General features: G+C 41.2%; 2 protein-coding genes across 8 annotated transcripts in view; one reads left to right on the top strand and one right to left on the bottom strand.

The window, feature by feature from the left end:
- Positions 1-12,399, bottom strand: part of RO60 (Ro60, Y RNA binding protein) — a 25,816-nt gene extending 13,417 nt beyond the window's left edge. The window contains exons 1-3 of one of the 4 annotated variants that reach the window (XM_060644336.3): positions 12,292-12,399; positions 7,478-7,551; positions 1,795-2,394 (exon numbers count right to left, since the gene is read on the bottom strand). In XM_060644336.3, coding sequence (XP_060500319.1) covers positions 1,795-2,394; positions 7,478-7,484 — 607 coding nt within the window. In that variant the 5' untranslated portion in view covers positions 7,485-7,551; positions 12,292-12,399. The other 3 variants (XM_078440670.2, XM_060644337.3, XM_060644338.3) reach the window with 3 other exon arrangements.
- The window catches only part of UCHL5 (ubiquitin C-terminal hydrolase L5), a 41,753-nt gene continuing 38,604 nt past the window's right edge, over positions 12,019-15,167 (top strand). For 2 of the 4 annotated variants that reach the window (XM_060644339.3, XM_060644340.3), the window contains exon 1: positions 12,019-12,647. In XM_060644339.3, the coding sequence (XP_060500322.2) occupies positions 12,095-12,647 (553 nt within the window). In that variant the 5' untranslated portion in view covers positions 12,019-12,094. Of the gene's footprint in view, positions 12,648-12,667; positions 12,875-15,167 lie in introns of those variants that run through there. The other 2 variants (XM_060644341.3, XM_060644342.3) reach the window with 1 other exon arrangement.

The raw sequence follows: 15,167 nt of genomic DNA on the forward strand, positions 1-15,167 counted from the left end.
ATGAATAAAAACACGTAAGTTTCATTACATTAAAGTTCCAAACTTTAGTGTGCCAGAAACCCCAATCAAAAAAATTGACAAAGAAAAAAAAGGGGGAAAAGTGCCTGATAACATGTTATTAATTCCTAAGTGTCCCAAGTTCTTAGAACAGTGCCCATACATAGTAGGTGCTCAATAAACATTTGTTGAATGAATAGTGACTATCAATATTAAGAACAGCAACTCAATGGATAAAAGGGCAAAGATACAATATGCTCTGCAACAAATTACAAATCAGCAGCAGCACATGGAAAGATAAACTTTTGCCCACAAACACAAATTCAAGTAAGGTATAATTTTTCACCTATCCTATTGGCAAAGATTAAAAACCACTGGTAATAGTCACTGTTCAAATGTCGGGAAACTGGCCACTTCTATATACTCTTTGTGGGTTTAGTCTTTATAAAAATATTTACGTTATACACATTTTTTCTCTGTATTTTTGTAATAGTATGAAAACCCAGAAGCTACTTAACTGTCTTCAATGAGACTAAATAAATTATAGTATATTCATTCAATGGTATATTTGCAACTATTTCTACTGACTTGAAGAAATACCAATTTGCTTTAAACTGAAACAAGGTCTAGGGGCACCTGGGTGGCTCAGTCGGTTAAGCGTCTGACTCTTGATTTCGGCTTAGGTCATGATCTCACAGTTTGCGGGTTCGAGGCCCACATTGGGCTCTGTGCAAACAGTGCAGAGCCTGCTTGGGATTCTGTCTCCCTCTCTCTATGGCCCTCCCCTCCACCTCAAAATAAATAAACATTAAAAACAAAACAAAAAAACCCAAAGGAGGTCTATAAAAAAATTTTAAATAAAACAATGTATTTTAGGAAAAATCTGGAGTAATATACAATGTATATAGTAATTTCTTTTGAGAGGCAGGATTCTACTTTCTGTATTATATTTTTATGTATTATCCAGCTATTTAAAACAAGCACGTAATTTCTAATAAAAAAACAAAACATCCAGGTGTTTGTATATGTAAATATTCGCAACAATTTACTGCTTAAATTTCATTTTAAAAAGTCCATTCATAATAAAAAAATGATAAATTAGGAATTCATGAGGAGCTGTCTTTTCAAGTTTCATTTCTGGTATTAAAAAAAGCAAATTTTGGACATGTTGATTTTTGTGGATGCTTATACTTTACATTCTTCTTGCCCAAAAGTTTTTATTTCCCTTCTAAGAAGGACTAAGTAATTAGTGTACATCCAACTAACTTCTCAAAAGTCTCTTCCCATAGACACAGAAAACTGCCGCAAGTTACCATGTCCCCTGGCTGACTGCTTGGAGACAATTAACATCCTGAATTGTTAAGTTCAGCACTATTTCAGGAAGCCTTTAGGTTCCATGGAACATATGTCCTAGGAAGACAGGGAGGGAAAGAAAAAGTCTTAAGGGCTGGAACAGTACAGCCTGGCTATCTGCCGTCTACTGGCTAGGAGCGCTTTGCTTCCTACAGCTTTCATCACGTCCATGCTGCTGTCATAGTCCGTAATCACTTGGGTAAGCATTCTAGCCAGCACAGTGACACTGTGAGATCTAGAATATTAAATTAATCTGTAAATCTGTCATTTGATTCTTGATTAGTAATGTCCGGATTGCCTGTGGTAGGTGTTTAATTCCAAGGTAGTATTAAACATTTGAATTAGTCAACCAATGTGTTTTGAGAATGAAAGCCTGTTTCAAATAAAATATTTCTATTTATCGGTATTTGCAACTTCCCCCAACCCAAAGGTTGTTATGCTTACCTTCATTGGAAGGTTTAAGATGTGACAATCTTAATAGATCTTTGTGAGACCAGCCATTTCTTTGTTTATACTTTGTAACTGCCAGAGCAAGGGCCATGCCCCCCTTTTCATTGTACCAGTCTGCTATAGCCTTCCGGAGGGCACGGCCCCACATGCCACATTTCATGCTTTCCTTTAGATCTTTCTTAAACTGGATAAAAGTAAACAGATGTGTAGGAATGCGACAAACTTCAGAAACAGCTTTGAATGCCGCTTGTTTTGTGCTTATGTCGGAACACTGGGAACAAATGGCAAGTGCGAAGAGCATAGGCTCCTGCTTTGCCGTTCTGCCTTCTTGACTAAATGACTTTATTTCCTGTATCACTTCACATCCTCTGCCGTCTTCAATCAATCTAATTAAAGCTTCAGCATTTTCAAGGCCCAACTTTTGTTCTTTGATATAATAAGTCCCACCTTCAGAACCAAAACATAAGAACCGGTGTAGTCGATTCATATCAGTGACTTGCCATACATATCCATCTTCGGAATTGGTTATCTGCTTCTCATTCAGTGGTTGCATTTGGTTCACTGATTCCTCCATTCTTCTGTCTTTTAAGAAACCTAGCAAAAAGCAAAATGTTATTATAGTTAGAAACAATAAAATTGTAAGAAGGAATACATTTATTTTTATTTATTTTTGAAAACATTCATTAATGTATATTTTTTGAAATCTGTTACAAAGTCTTTTAACTTAAAAGCATTTTTTAGGCTCATTAAGTGGTAGTATGATAACCAGAAATAACAACAAAGAGGTTGTATTTTGGAGGTATAAGTTTGTTGCGTCAGAGACTAAGCAGGCAGTTTAGCAGGCAGTCTGAAGGCCCAGAGAGAGAATAAAAAGGGGTAGGGAGAGCAGCTGTGGTCGCTGAGGCTAAGAAAGGTCTTACTCCCTGAATAACTGCGTACACAGTTTTGGTTGCATATCCAACATCCGTTCCTTCCCTCCCCTTTCTTCCTGGCAGTAATGTCCTTTAGGGGAGGCTAGACCTTTTTCCAGACCTATAGGATGAATCTTGATTTACTCTAAGCCAGTGGTTCTCAAACTCTGTGTGCATCCAAAGTAATTGAATTGCTGGTTAACATGCAGAATTGTGTGTTCCACCCACCACCCCCAAAGTTTCTTTCTTAATTTAGTTTATGTCCGGGGTGAGGCCTACACATTTGTACTGATCACAAATTCTCAGGTAATGCTCGCATTTCTTTTGCCATGTGACAAGTATAGGGGATGGGCATCTAACTGGCCCGTGTGCAGTAAGTCTGCAGAGAATACTTCTGAGGTTTTCTTCACTCTTAAAAGCGGGCTTGGGCTCTTACTAAGAACGCTCCCTTTCTACCCTGAGACATTCATTTAAAGTGATGGCTGGAGTGTGGCAACTATCTTGAGCTACAGGGGAGCCAGTTTAGGAAGACACACTCATTTATAAGGATGGTAGAACAGAAAAAAAATTAGAAGGAATCTGGGTCCATGGTATCATCGAGCAACCTGGAAATGCCTTACTTAGAAATTCTGTATCCTTGTATCTTTACTTAGACATTTTGTATAGTTAAGCCGTTTGTAAGTTTTCTGTTACCTGTAGTTGAGAACATACTGATTAACATCCTATCAACTGTGCTCATTTGTAATTTATGTGATCAACTACCTGTACTTTCTTCCTTCCATTATCTCTAAAGCTACTAGCTGCATGGCAACAATACCATTTTTTATCCTCCTAATGGAACCACAACTGTCCACTACTTTATCAGTCCACTGCTACTCTAACTATAGTACAGCTGCCTGTCTAGATGCCCCAAGTCTCCTGTTTATACCACTATAGTGCACTAGGTTTCTCCCCATGACAAACAAAACAACACGACCAGAAAATAAAGCTCAACCAGCATTTATTGCATATTAGATGTAAGACATGAAAGAGAGCCCTGTTCCACTAAAAGGATTTTTTTAAGTGTTTAAGAAAAAGAGTGTGTGTGTGTGTGTGTGCACATGTGCATGTGGGGGAGGGACAGAGAAAGGGGGTGGAGGGGGGAGAGAAAGAATCCCAAGCAGGTTCCATGCTCAGTGCAGAGCCTGAAGAAGGGCTCAATCTCACGACCCTGAGATCAGGACCTGAGCCAATATCAAGAGTTGGATACCACAGAGCCTGCTTGGGATTCTCTGTATCCCTTTCTTTCTGCCTGCCCCCTCGCACCCACCCCCCCCCCCCCCACTATCTCTCTCAAAATAATAAACATAAGAAAAAAAAAAAGAGTCAAACACCTAACTGACTAAGCCATCCAGGTGTCCCTAAAAAGATTTTTTTTAAATGTTTTTCCCTGCCCTCAAAAAAAACCCACATTCTAGTCAGTGAGGTAGAAATATACATATAATACAAAGCAAACTGTAATTAAGTGCTCTAATAGAAGTGTACTGAGAGTCAGCAGAGAATAAAATAATGTTGTCTCAATAATACAGGAAGACTTGTGCAGAATAGGCAAACTGAAAAACTGGTATATAAAGTTTGGGGGAATGTATTCCAGAAAGGGATTTCTGAAATCTTGCTGTCTTTAGATTTTAGAAAAAGAACTAAGTATATTGGCACAGCTGTAACGAAATGTTAACTGATGAGGTAGTAGTAGCTTAAAGGGCAACACAAGGTAAAAGAAATTTTGTATTTCTTGTACATCATCACAAAGATGATACAAGCTTAGGCACGTTTATATATTGTAGGGAAGGCTTAAGATGGAATCCTCATGAATATTAACAATTAAGAGCTAGTGAGAAAAGGGCCCTTTAAAAGAGAAAGAGAAGGTTTCTCTTACACAGGTACACAGACTTAAAGTGAACCAGGGCCAGTGGTATCACGGACCACAGGGAAGAGAATTTCAAGGAGTCCATAGCTGTAATGCCAAATGCTCAGAGATGAAGTAAAGTCTGGAAAATGACTACTGGATTTAGCAAACAGGAGTGAATGAAGAAGGGCAACTGTTGTAGAATCCTGCAAGAAGGAGCCTGAACAAAGTGAGATTAGGAGGGGCACAAGGGTCGCTCAGTAGGTTAAGCATCGGAGTCTTGCTTTTGGCTCAGGTCATGATCTCACAGCTGTGAGATCAAGCCCAGCAATGAGCCCAATGTTGGGCTCTGCGCTGGGGAGGGAGCCTGCTCAAGATTCTCTCTCTCTATCCCTCCCCCCACTCACACGCCCTCTCTGAAAATAAATAAGTAAGAGAGATTAGGAGTATGCAATGAGGAAGGCTTCACAAGTGGACTACTCTTTACAGAAGCATAAAGGGAAGGTAAGAGAGATGAGAAGACATTGAGGTTGAAGTGGAATGATTCAATTTGGAGTGGAAGACAGTAAAGGATGTAACCAAGGGGATGAGATCACTAAAAGAAGTCAAACATAATAAGCTTTAGAGCATCCAGGTTGAGACTGGCCTACTGACAGCAAGAGAGACATCTCTTTCATTAAGAGTGTAGACAGATTTGAGAAACGAGAGGAATAAGGAGATTGAGGGAAGTCTGGCAGGTAAGGGAGCCATGAGGTTGGGTCTCAGAGAGGGGAACACATCATGATATGGGGATAAATGCATGGGAGAATGGAGAGCCTCACATTTTGAAGGTGACCGGGGGCAGGGGACAGTAATTTGAATTGTGTTGGAAATAATCAGTGTCATTATGAGGCCTAGGCCTCAGATGGTGTCACTGTGTAATGATCATATTATATTAGTCATTAGGGACTGATTTACTGAGTGCAGCATAGGCTGAAACTGCTGCTGCAGTAATGATGCTTCTGCTATTTATTCTTACCCCCTCTTTAACATGCCTGTTTAGCTGCCTTTTAATCCAAAAAACTTTTGAGAAGGATAAGAGGCTTCTCAAAGACTGACACCTTAACTGCTAATTCCAGTAGAAAATTTTCTATTATTTTGACCTTTGCACTGCATTTGATATTGCTAGCCCCATCTTTAGCTTTTACAAAAATACCCTTGGGTAGTACTTTCACCTGGCTATTCCTGCTTATTAGTTGAATAATATAGAAATGATATTCAATATCAAATTATGCTAATACAACAGCTTTCCTGAACCAAAGCCCAATAAGTGTGATTTAAAGGTCCCAATTCAAATCTCAAAGTTCTTTCCCTTATTATTTTTTTGTCAGCATGTCTGGCTGGTATCTTTAGTTCCACTAAGAGCAGGGACTGGGTCTTAGTTGTGTATCCCTTCTCTGAACCTAGGATATCACTTTTAAGTAATTAGTAATATATATTTAAGAATAACAGAGCAATATTAAAGTAATTTTCTGAACCATCTAAGAATTATGTATGATTGCCTTTTCTTTCCTCTAACATTTTTAAAAATAAGTCTCAACATGTGCAATTAAAAATATAATTCAAGCCTTTAAGATAAATTTGGTAATTAGAAAAAAAGTACTATATGCAGTAAATGGATATACAATAAAAAGTAATACATGAGAAGTTATGAAGAGGAAGTAATGAATACTAAGTAAAACTGTCTTTTGAGAATAGTATTTCTTTGGAAGTTTTTCTAATGCATTTAGTATCAGGTATAAGTATCTTGTTGAGCAAGCAGCAAAATGAACTTTTAAATCTAGGGAAGATGCCTAAGAAAAATCCCTAAATGTAACCCTTGTAATCTCTACCATAAGAAATGTAGTTACTTATTCACAGCTGTGTCAATGGAATCTTATCCTTTGCACATACTAATGACAACCATGAAGACATACCCTTTTAACATTTTTACAGGAAAAAATGCCCAGCTTTTCACACGGTTCTATGACTATTCTTTCCAGGATGCAACATAAAACAGTGGGACAGATTGCATGAATGGTCCCTCTCTACTTGCTTGTGTAAATTTATCAGACTCAAAAATTTAAAGTTAAATATGAAAAGCAGAATGGCAGTACTTCTAAGCTACTCTCCTGGTACCTGAGTGCTGATATATAAATTAACTTTAAAATTGTCTAGGTGGTAAGACAGCGGTATAATAAAGAATATCTAGTTTTTTTCTTGGCAGAGCTTCAAAAATCCTAGGAATTTCCAGATTGATAAGTCTTTTTGTTATGCTAATGTGGTGATTCATTCTGGGCTTCAGGATGGGGGCTGGTCACCAAAAAGACTAATCATTTGATTAGAGGGTTGGAATTTTGGGCCAGATCAAACTCCCAGGAGGGCTGTAGGGCCCAAAATTGGGTTCAACCACACAGTCAACCAATCATAACCAATCATGCCTAGTAATAAAATCCCATATACAAACTCTAAATATCAAAGTTCACTGGTGCTTCCTAACTGGTGAACAAACTGATGTGCTGGGAGTGTGACAAGCCAGGATTCCACACAGAGGGTATCCCTCTCCTGCCTCCAGACTTTGGCTTATAGGTGTCTTCCATTTGGCTGGTCCTCAGGCATATCATTTAACTGTAATCATTAGGATAGCGTTTTTAGAGAGTTATGTGAGTCATTCTAGTGAATTATTGACCCTGAGGGGGTTGTGCGAAGCCCTGAATTTGTAGTTGGTTGCGTAGACTAGAGACCCTACTTATAACAGGTGTCTCAAGAAAGGGTAGTCTTGTTGGGGATCTTGCCCTTTAACTTGTGGTGATGTAGGAAACAAAGGGAGAAGAATAAAAGATTAAATTTCCTTATAACTTACAGGCCATTGACAAGTCCTCAAGACAGGCAGATTGACATTCCTCTGGGAGCTCAGCTGCCTCGATGTTGACTTTGCTAAGGGCAAAAGGCAATCTTATTAGCCTGACCCCCCGGAATCGTATGTCTACTTAACATATAAAAACTCCTTTGGAAACTTCCTTTACCTCTACTACCCGCCCCCCCCCCCCCCCCCAAGATGTATCTTGGCAATCATACTCCAAGCTTATGGTCCCCTGATAGATATCTGAAGGGTCTCATTACTGAGTTTTTACTAAACAGTAATAAATGACCTTTTCCTAACAGCAGCTAGCCTCTCAAGGTCCTGGAAACCTTGTTTCCAAAATACCTTCGAGACTAGACCCCTCCTCCCATGAAGATATATAATCAGTCACCCATCGCAACCCCAGTGCAGCTCTTTCTGCCCATGGGTCCAGTCCCCGCGTTTTAATAAAACCACCTTTTTGCACTGAAAACATCTCAATAATTCTTTCTTGGTTGTTGGCTCCGAACCCCAACACTTCAAACCGCATCAGTGGGATCTTAAGCTAACTCTGGAACTGAACTGAACTGAACTGCAGAACACTGAGTTTGTGTCAGAGAACTGGGTCAAAACAGACACCAAAGGCACAGGGACAGTAGAAAAAAAAAGATAAACTGCACTTCAACAATATTTAAAATCTGTGTTTCCTCAAGAAAGTGAAAAGAGATCCCAGAGAATGGGAGAAAATACACGCAAATCATACCATAAGGAACTTGTATCTAGAATATATAAAAAACTCGTAACTCAATAATAAGATAATAACCCAATTAAAAAACAGGCAAAGCATCTGAGCAGGCACTTCTTCAAAGATGTACAAATGGCCAATAAATACATAAAAAGATGCTGAATATCATTACTCATCAGGAAAATGCACAACAAAACTGAAATGAGATCCCACTTCACGTTCACCAGGATGGCTACAATCAAAATGACAATAATAATAAGTGTTGGTGAGGAGCTGGAGAAATTAAGACCCACATACATTGTAAAACGAAGGATCATATGGTACCTCTATATTCAACCTTTTGAAGAATTGCCAAAGTGGTGAGGGGTTTCTTTACGGGGTGATGAAGATGTTCTGAAATTAGACAATGGTGAACGCTCACACTGAGATACAGAAACTAAAGCGACTCCATGAGCTGTGTTTTTGCTCCTTTTCCTGCTTCTACACTTGCTAGGACCTGCACCCCACCTTACACACGCTTTACACTTCTAGTACAAAAAATGTATTCCCTTTCTGTAAGGGTCAAGGAGCTAATGATTTCTTTGGAGTCTTCCAGCACAGATAGGAGTGAAAGAGCAAGGTTGCAGACACTGACTCCAGGCACACTGCCGCCAGATCCCTGGCTCCAGGGCACAAGTCACTTATGGAGGACACCTGAGCACTCCTCGTTCTGACCAGTTTCTGGATGCCTGAGAAGACATATGGACCAGACCACAATCCTTAATAGAAGCACCAGAGCCCAAACAAAACTGAGACTACTCTACTCTCCTTTCTGAGTCTCTCAGATACTCTGTATCTGTCCCCTCTCTGTATCTTCAATAAACTCTGCTCTCACTTGATGTCTATCCTTCCTAAGGCCAAGGATCCTCTTGGCTGGTCCTGCAGGACTCCTTCTGGGTCCATGGACCCAGTCTGCCTATGTCAACACAAGTCTGTGAATATACTAAAATTCACTGTATTGCATACTTAAAATAGTGAATTTCATGACACGTCAATTCTCTCAAAAATCTGTCATTAAACGAAAACTAAAAAGTGGCTATATTTGGGAAGTTATTTAAATAGAAATTCAAATGATATTTAACTATCTACTTAACTATTTAACTATTTATTTAACTATTTATTTATAGGTATTTCCTATATTTGTCTTTAGAAAGCAATTTGAGATACACACAGATATATACAGTATCTTAATTTTTCCTCTCCCCAACTCCAATCATCTCCCCCCTCGGAGCTTAAGCTCCACTGTCAGTGATTTAGAAGGCAGTTGGGGGGCGCCTGGGTGGCGCAGTCGGTTAAGCGTCCGACTTCAGCCAGGTCACGATCTCACGGTCTGTGAGTTCGAGCCCCGTGTCAGGCTCTGGGCTGATGGCTCGGAGCCTGGAGCCTGTTTCCGATTCTGTGTCTCCCTCTCTCTCTGTCCCTCCCCCGTTCATGCTCTGTCTCTCTCTGTCCCAAAAATAAATAAACGTTGAAAAAAAAAAAAAAAAAAAAAAAAGAAGGCAGTTGGGCAGTGAGTGAGGTCAGAGCCTGGTCATCAATTAATCCACTCCTGAATAATGAAGTGTTGTAAATCCAGATTAACAATTAAAAAAAAAAAAAAAAAGACAGTTAATTCTTTGGGTTGGCCTGTCCTATCCAGAGCTCTTAAAGCACACCATTCTAAAGACTCTAATATAGCTGAAGTTATTTTAAACTTCCGCAAATTAAAATCTGGGGAAGAATTAAACAGGTCACAGTATTTTTAGAGGCATAGCCACAATTTGAAGTTGGTTGTGGACATTTTATACATTGCCCACTTCTTTCTTTCTTAATATTGACTGCAAAATCAGCGAATGCCAGTAATTAATATACAAAATGTATATTGTATATTACAATATACATATTGCCTTGGGCACTGTCGTATGTCTGTAACAGCAGTTCTTTCTGCTTTGTATTCATTAGAACAACGTTTACTGTTCTCTTTTAACAGTACTAATAATACAGTGTTTTTGAGGATTCCTGTTTTTCTTGAATGTACACATCTGAATATCTTTGCAAACTCTCTTGATCGTTTATTACTTGAAAATGTTTCATCCCATGAGGTCGAACAAGTTTTGCAGCTTAACCGTTTTTTTTAAATTTTTTTTTCAACGTTTTTTATTTATTTTTGGGACAGAGAGAGACAGAGCACGAACGGGGGAGGGGCAGAGAGAGAGGGAGACACAGAATCGGAAACAGGCTCCAGGCTCCGAGCCATCAGCCCAGAGCCTGACGCGGGGCTCGAACTCACGGACCGCGAGATCGTGACCTGGCTGAAGTCGGACGCTTAACCGACTGCGCCACCCAGGCGCCCCATTAACCGTTTTTAAATGAAGTCAAAGCTGATGTACACCTATGAGAGAGTGCAAGACAACTTAAAAGAAACAATACTGCAAAAACTGGGGCCACAAAGTCCAACAACTATCATTCAGACTGCTGGTGTACCTGAGTTGATCATGTCATGTGGGATGCAATAAAAAGTGGTGACGACCTGTTGCAAACATGACAGCATGCCATCCTGAAGGCGTGCATCTTCAGCCAAGTGGTCGCCATGTAGTATGCACTTTGTATTACCAAATCTTCTCATTTTCCTCAAAGACCCAGAATTCTGGATTTTTTATGCAAATTTAGGATTAAATGTGAAAATAAGTGAAAAAAAATTTAAACTCCCTTTCTGGTTACTTCCAGGCTGTGTAAAGGGCTAATTTTTCAGTTAGGGGGATCTTTCTACCACAGCCACCAAGTTCATAAAAATGTTAGTTATGATGTATTTATTCAGCACAGAAAACACTTTCAAGTTCATGGCAATATCATAGATTAAAAAATAACACACATTATCACAAACAGCTATGGACTCCAGTGACACTCATTCTAGGTATGGTTCATTAAGGAACTGCAGCTAGACTCCTGTGCCTCACAAACTTTTTCCTGTCTCCTAGGGACAAACTTCAAAAGTTTCAAATGAAAACAAACAAACATTTTATACAAATTTTGATTTCTACTCCACAATATAGCCAGGCCTTTTTTTTTTTTTTTTTTTTTAAAGTAATCTCTATGCCCAACTTGGGGCTCTAATTTGCAACCAGGAGATCAAGAGTCTGATGCTCTACCGACTGAGGCACCCAGGCGCCCCATAACCATGCTTGCTTCAATAAAAACTGTTCTTTTGTTTCCCTCAGTAATATTTGTCATGTTAATTTTGTGGCTTCACCTAGTCCATAACACAGTGCTCGTTAACTCCGATGTATAGGACACCTGTTTGTGAAGCAAGGACTCAGTTTTGTCTACTAAAATATTTTTTTCTGGAAGCCAAAGGCCCTTCTTGGAACTCAGAGCTTTAAGGAGTGATGCATAAATACACATACTCTTAAAGATTTATAATCTTAACAGAGGTCTGCTGAACGAGGGCATTTTCACGGTTTAGCGAAAATAGGCATTTTTGGTTTAACTCCTTTAATCTTAGAAACATTACAAATGTTCGATTAATACATTACGTTTTTTTTAACCTAATTTTCTTTTAGGCATCGCATCCCCTTACACTTGTCTATCGTCCCCACGGATTACAGAACAGATCTCACTCTTCTCGTCATTCCCTCGAGGATAAATTCGCCTTCTGTCTTTGCACCAAAATCCCTCTTCCAAACCCCAGAGCCGGGGCAACGCCTCCCGGCGCAGAAGCCGCGGGAGGAGGAGGAGGAAGAGGAGGAGTAAAGCGGGACCTCCGGGCGCTGGCCTGTGGGAAGCTATGGAAGCACAAGCCGGAGCGGTCCGGGATTCGGGAAGGGCCCACCCTCGGGAGCGTCTCAGCCTGGGCAAGCGAGGTTGTGCCCACAGCGATGCTGGTTTCGTTACCCAGCAAGGGCGGGACGCGGAGGCAGGGCGGTGGAGAACGATGGTTTGGCGAAGTGTTTGCTCCGGCCTCGGTCGCAGGGATGCGGGATGAGGGACATGGAGGATCAGCTAAACCTCGCGCGTCCCCGGGGCCGCTCAGACCGCACAAAGGGCCCCAGTCGGCCTCCCGCAGTTTCCTCACCTGTGCTTGCCGGCCGACCCTCCGAACCCGCAGCGCCACTGGGAGAAGCCCTGCGAGGCGCGGGAAAACGACCAGAAGCAGCTGCACCCCTTTGGCGGTAACTGCTCCAACTCCACCACCGCCGGGGCCTGCAGGTTCGGCTCCCGGGAACGAGCCCCGCCCCTCTACTTTTGCCCCGCCCTCGCTTCAGACTGGCGAGGATCCCGGATGTTACCTCCTCCGGCGTACTGAGTCCCCGCCCTTTCTTCTTAGGCCCCGGCCCCTTCCGAATCCGCTACGGGTCCTGCACGGCCTAGGAAGAGTTTCACTGTCTCTTGGGTGGCTAGAGCGTCCTCCCGCGCTTAGTCGCGCTGCAGGTGACGGCGCCCGGAGGCTGTCGGGAAGTAGGCGGGGTGACGTGGGGTTGACGAGCTCAGCGGCGGGTTTGCCGAGATCAGTGCCCGGCGGCAGCTGGTGCGGGGGGCGGCCAGAGCCTTAGGTGGAGCGGGGCGGTGTGTGGCCGGGGCCATGACGGGCAATGCCGGGGAGTGGTGCCTCATGGAAAGCGACCCCGGGGTCTTCACCGAGCTCATTAAAGGATTCGGTGAGAGCCAAGGGGACCGTCCTGGGCCGGGGGTCACGGGAGGAGGCCCAGGCTGGGCATAGAGTGGTTCTCTGCGGTCACCGCCGCCTCGCGTCTGAAGGGAAGCGACTTTGGAAACCTGGATCGCGGAGGGCTCTCGTCCCCGTCTCAGTCCTGGGCAGTCGCGTTCCCGCAGTGATTCCACATCACGAGGGCAGGGATCGTATCTGCCTTGTGCACTGTCGTATCAGGACTCGGCAGTCAGTTACTTGCTTAATTGACTGGAGCGCTTCCCCCCGCCCCCGCCCTTCCGTGTGTATCTTTCCCTTTCTACCATCGCTCTTCTGCGGAGCGCTCCCTATACCCGGCAGGTGTGCCCAGGTGCACGTCTCGGGCCATCAGTTCTGCAAGAAAACCTAGGGTGTGCCTCCTCCACGGTAGGGTATATGGCCCAAGCCGCGCAGGAACCCGAGATTCTAGTTACTCAAAGCCGAACACCTTGAGTGTGTGATTAGTTCTGCGGATGTTCCCACAGGCTCACTGCGTGGGACTGACGAGCCACTTCGCTGGTTATTCTCCCTGATCGTTTTTTGGCTTCCGGTAAAGTGGTTTCTTGAGCTAGTGCTCTAGACCAGAGGCCACATGCTTTCCTCAGCTTTTTTTTCTGGCTGTGTTCCTTGTCTTACATCCTAAATAGCATATTTGACTTTTTATCCTTTCCTGCCCTTCTTGTTCCCATCCTTTTCTTTGGGCAGTAAGTTTATTTTTATGGCTACGTTTTGTTTTTTTTTTTCAAGTATTATTAATTCTAGCTATTATGTTAAAACTTGTACTGGAGATGAAAATTAAACGTTGATATAGATACTATCGTACATAGCTGAATGTTTGGAATATAATTTATCAAGCATATGTTTACCTACGTTTGTTTACCTACGTATGTTTACCTATCAAGCGTATGTTCTTAGGCACACTGGGAGGGTTTGGGAATTTTCATTGTGAATGAACCACGAGTGCTCCTCTAAAGATCTGACACTCCAACTAATATGGTGTATTAATTGCTGTGTTAGAGTGTGTACAAAATGTAACGGGAACACAGGTCATGGAAGAGCACAGGCAGAAGGAAAAACATAAACAGTAGTAATGTTAAAGTATATGGCATAGGGAACACCTAGCAAAGTGACTAAAAATGTATGTGACAGACCAGAGGAATATTTCAATCTGAAGTTGAAAAGTAAACTGAGGCTAGATTGTTTGCTGAGTTGTATAGTTTGGATTGCCCTGTGGTTACTGGGGACTTAACTGTCAAAGATATTGGAATGCTGAAATGACATTTTTATAATTAAAAAAGGTTTACCAAGTGTAGTGTGCAGGGTGGAGTGGAATGAAGCCAGAGAAGCTAGAAGTCTCTTAAAATGGTTGGAGTCAGGTGATTAGCTTGACATAAACTAATAGGTTAAAGAGGAGGAGGTAATTGCAATAATTTTGCTATATTTAAATCGATAGGAATGCTGACTGACTGGATGTAGGGGAAAAGGGGAAAATGACTCCATAGTTTCTAGCTTGACTGGCAGGTGAAGTATAAGAGAACAAGCTTGATGGATGAGAAAATTCAGTTTTGGACATTGAGTTTGAGATGTCTGTAGGTTTAGCCATAAAACTTACCTTTAAAACCTTAGCTATTATGACATAGTAAAGTTAACTTTAAGAAATACTATACTAGGCAAGTTTGTTTTTAAATTAATCCACTCCATTAACAGTTATTGCTTCAGTCCCATACGTATAGAAAACTTAGAATTGAAAATGATTATAAAAGTCATGCATAAAAGAATATGTAACTGCGTCTTCTTACACTACCACAAATTAAAAGTAATTGCTATTAATGGATTGGCCACATTAGCAGAAAAATGTTGCAAAAAGTTAAATGATGGTAGTTGTATATCATCATCAGATAGTTTCAAAGAGAAAACAAGTGTATTTCAATCATTTCCATTTTTTTCTTAGCCAGTTCTTGGCTTTAAAAAAGTTTTTTGAAGTTCATTCTTTCAAAAGTGGACAATCTTACTGTGTTCTGAATGCAAATGTAAATTTATTTTAAAAGGTAGTTCATTGGAAGGGAAATTATTTGTGGAGTCAGTGAATATATAAATACAAATTTTAGTGGACTATAGCATCATGATAAAACAAAATCCTTATTAAGAAACTGATGGAGCAGACACATACTTTTAATTGGTGTGGCACATACATAATTCATGAATGCACCAAAACAAACTGTGATGGTCTACCAATTAAAAACAGAAGCTATAAACTTCTGTTT

This window comes from Panthera onca, chromosome F1, assembly GCF_046562875.1.
Source record: "Panthera onca isolate mPanOnc1 chromosome F1, mPanOnc1 haplotype 2, whole genome shotgun sequence".
NCBI classification, from domain to species: domain Eukaryota; kingdom Metazoa; phylum Chordata; class Mammalia; order Carnivora; family Felidae; genus Panthera; species Panthera onca.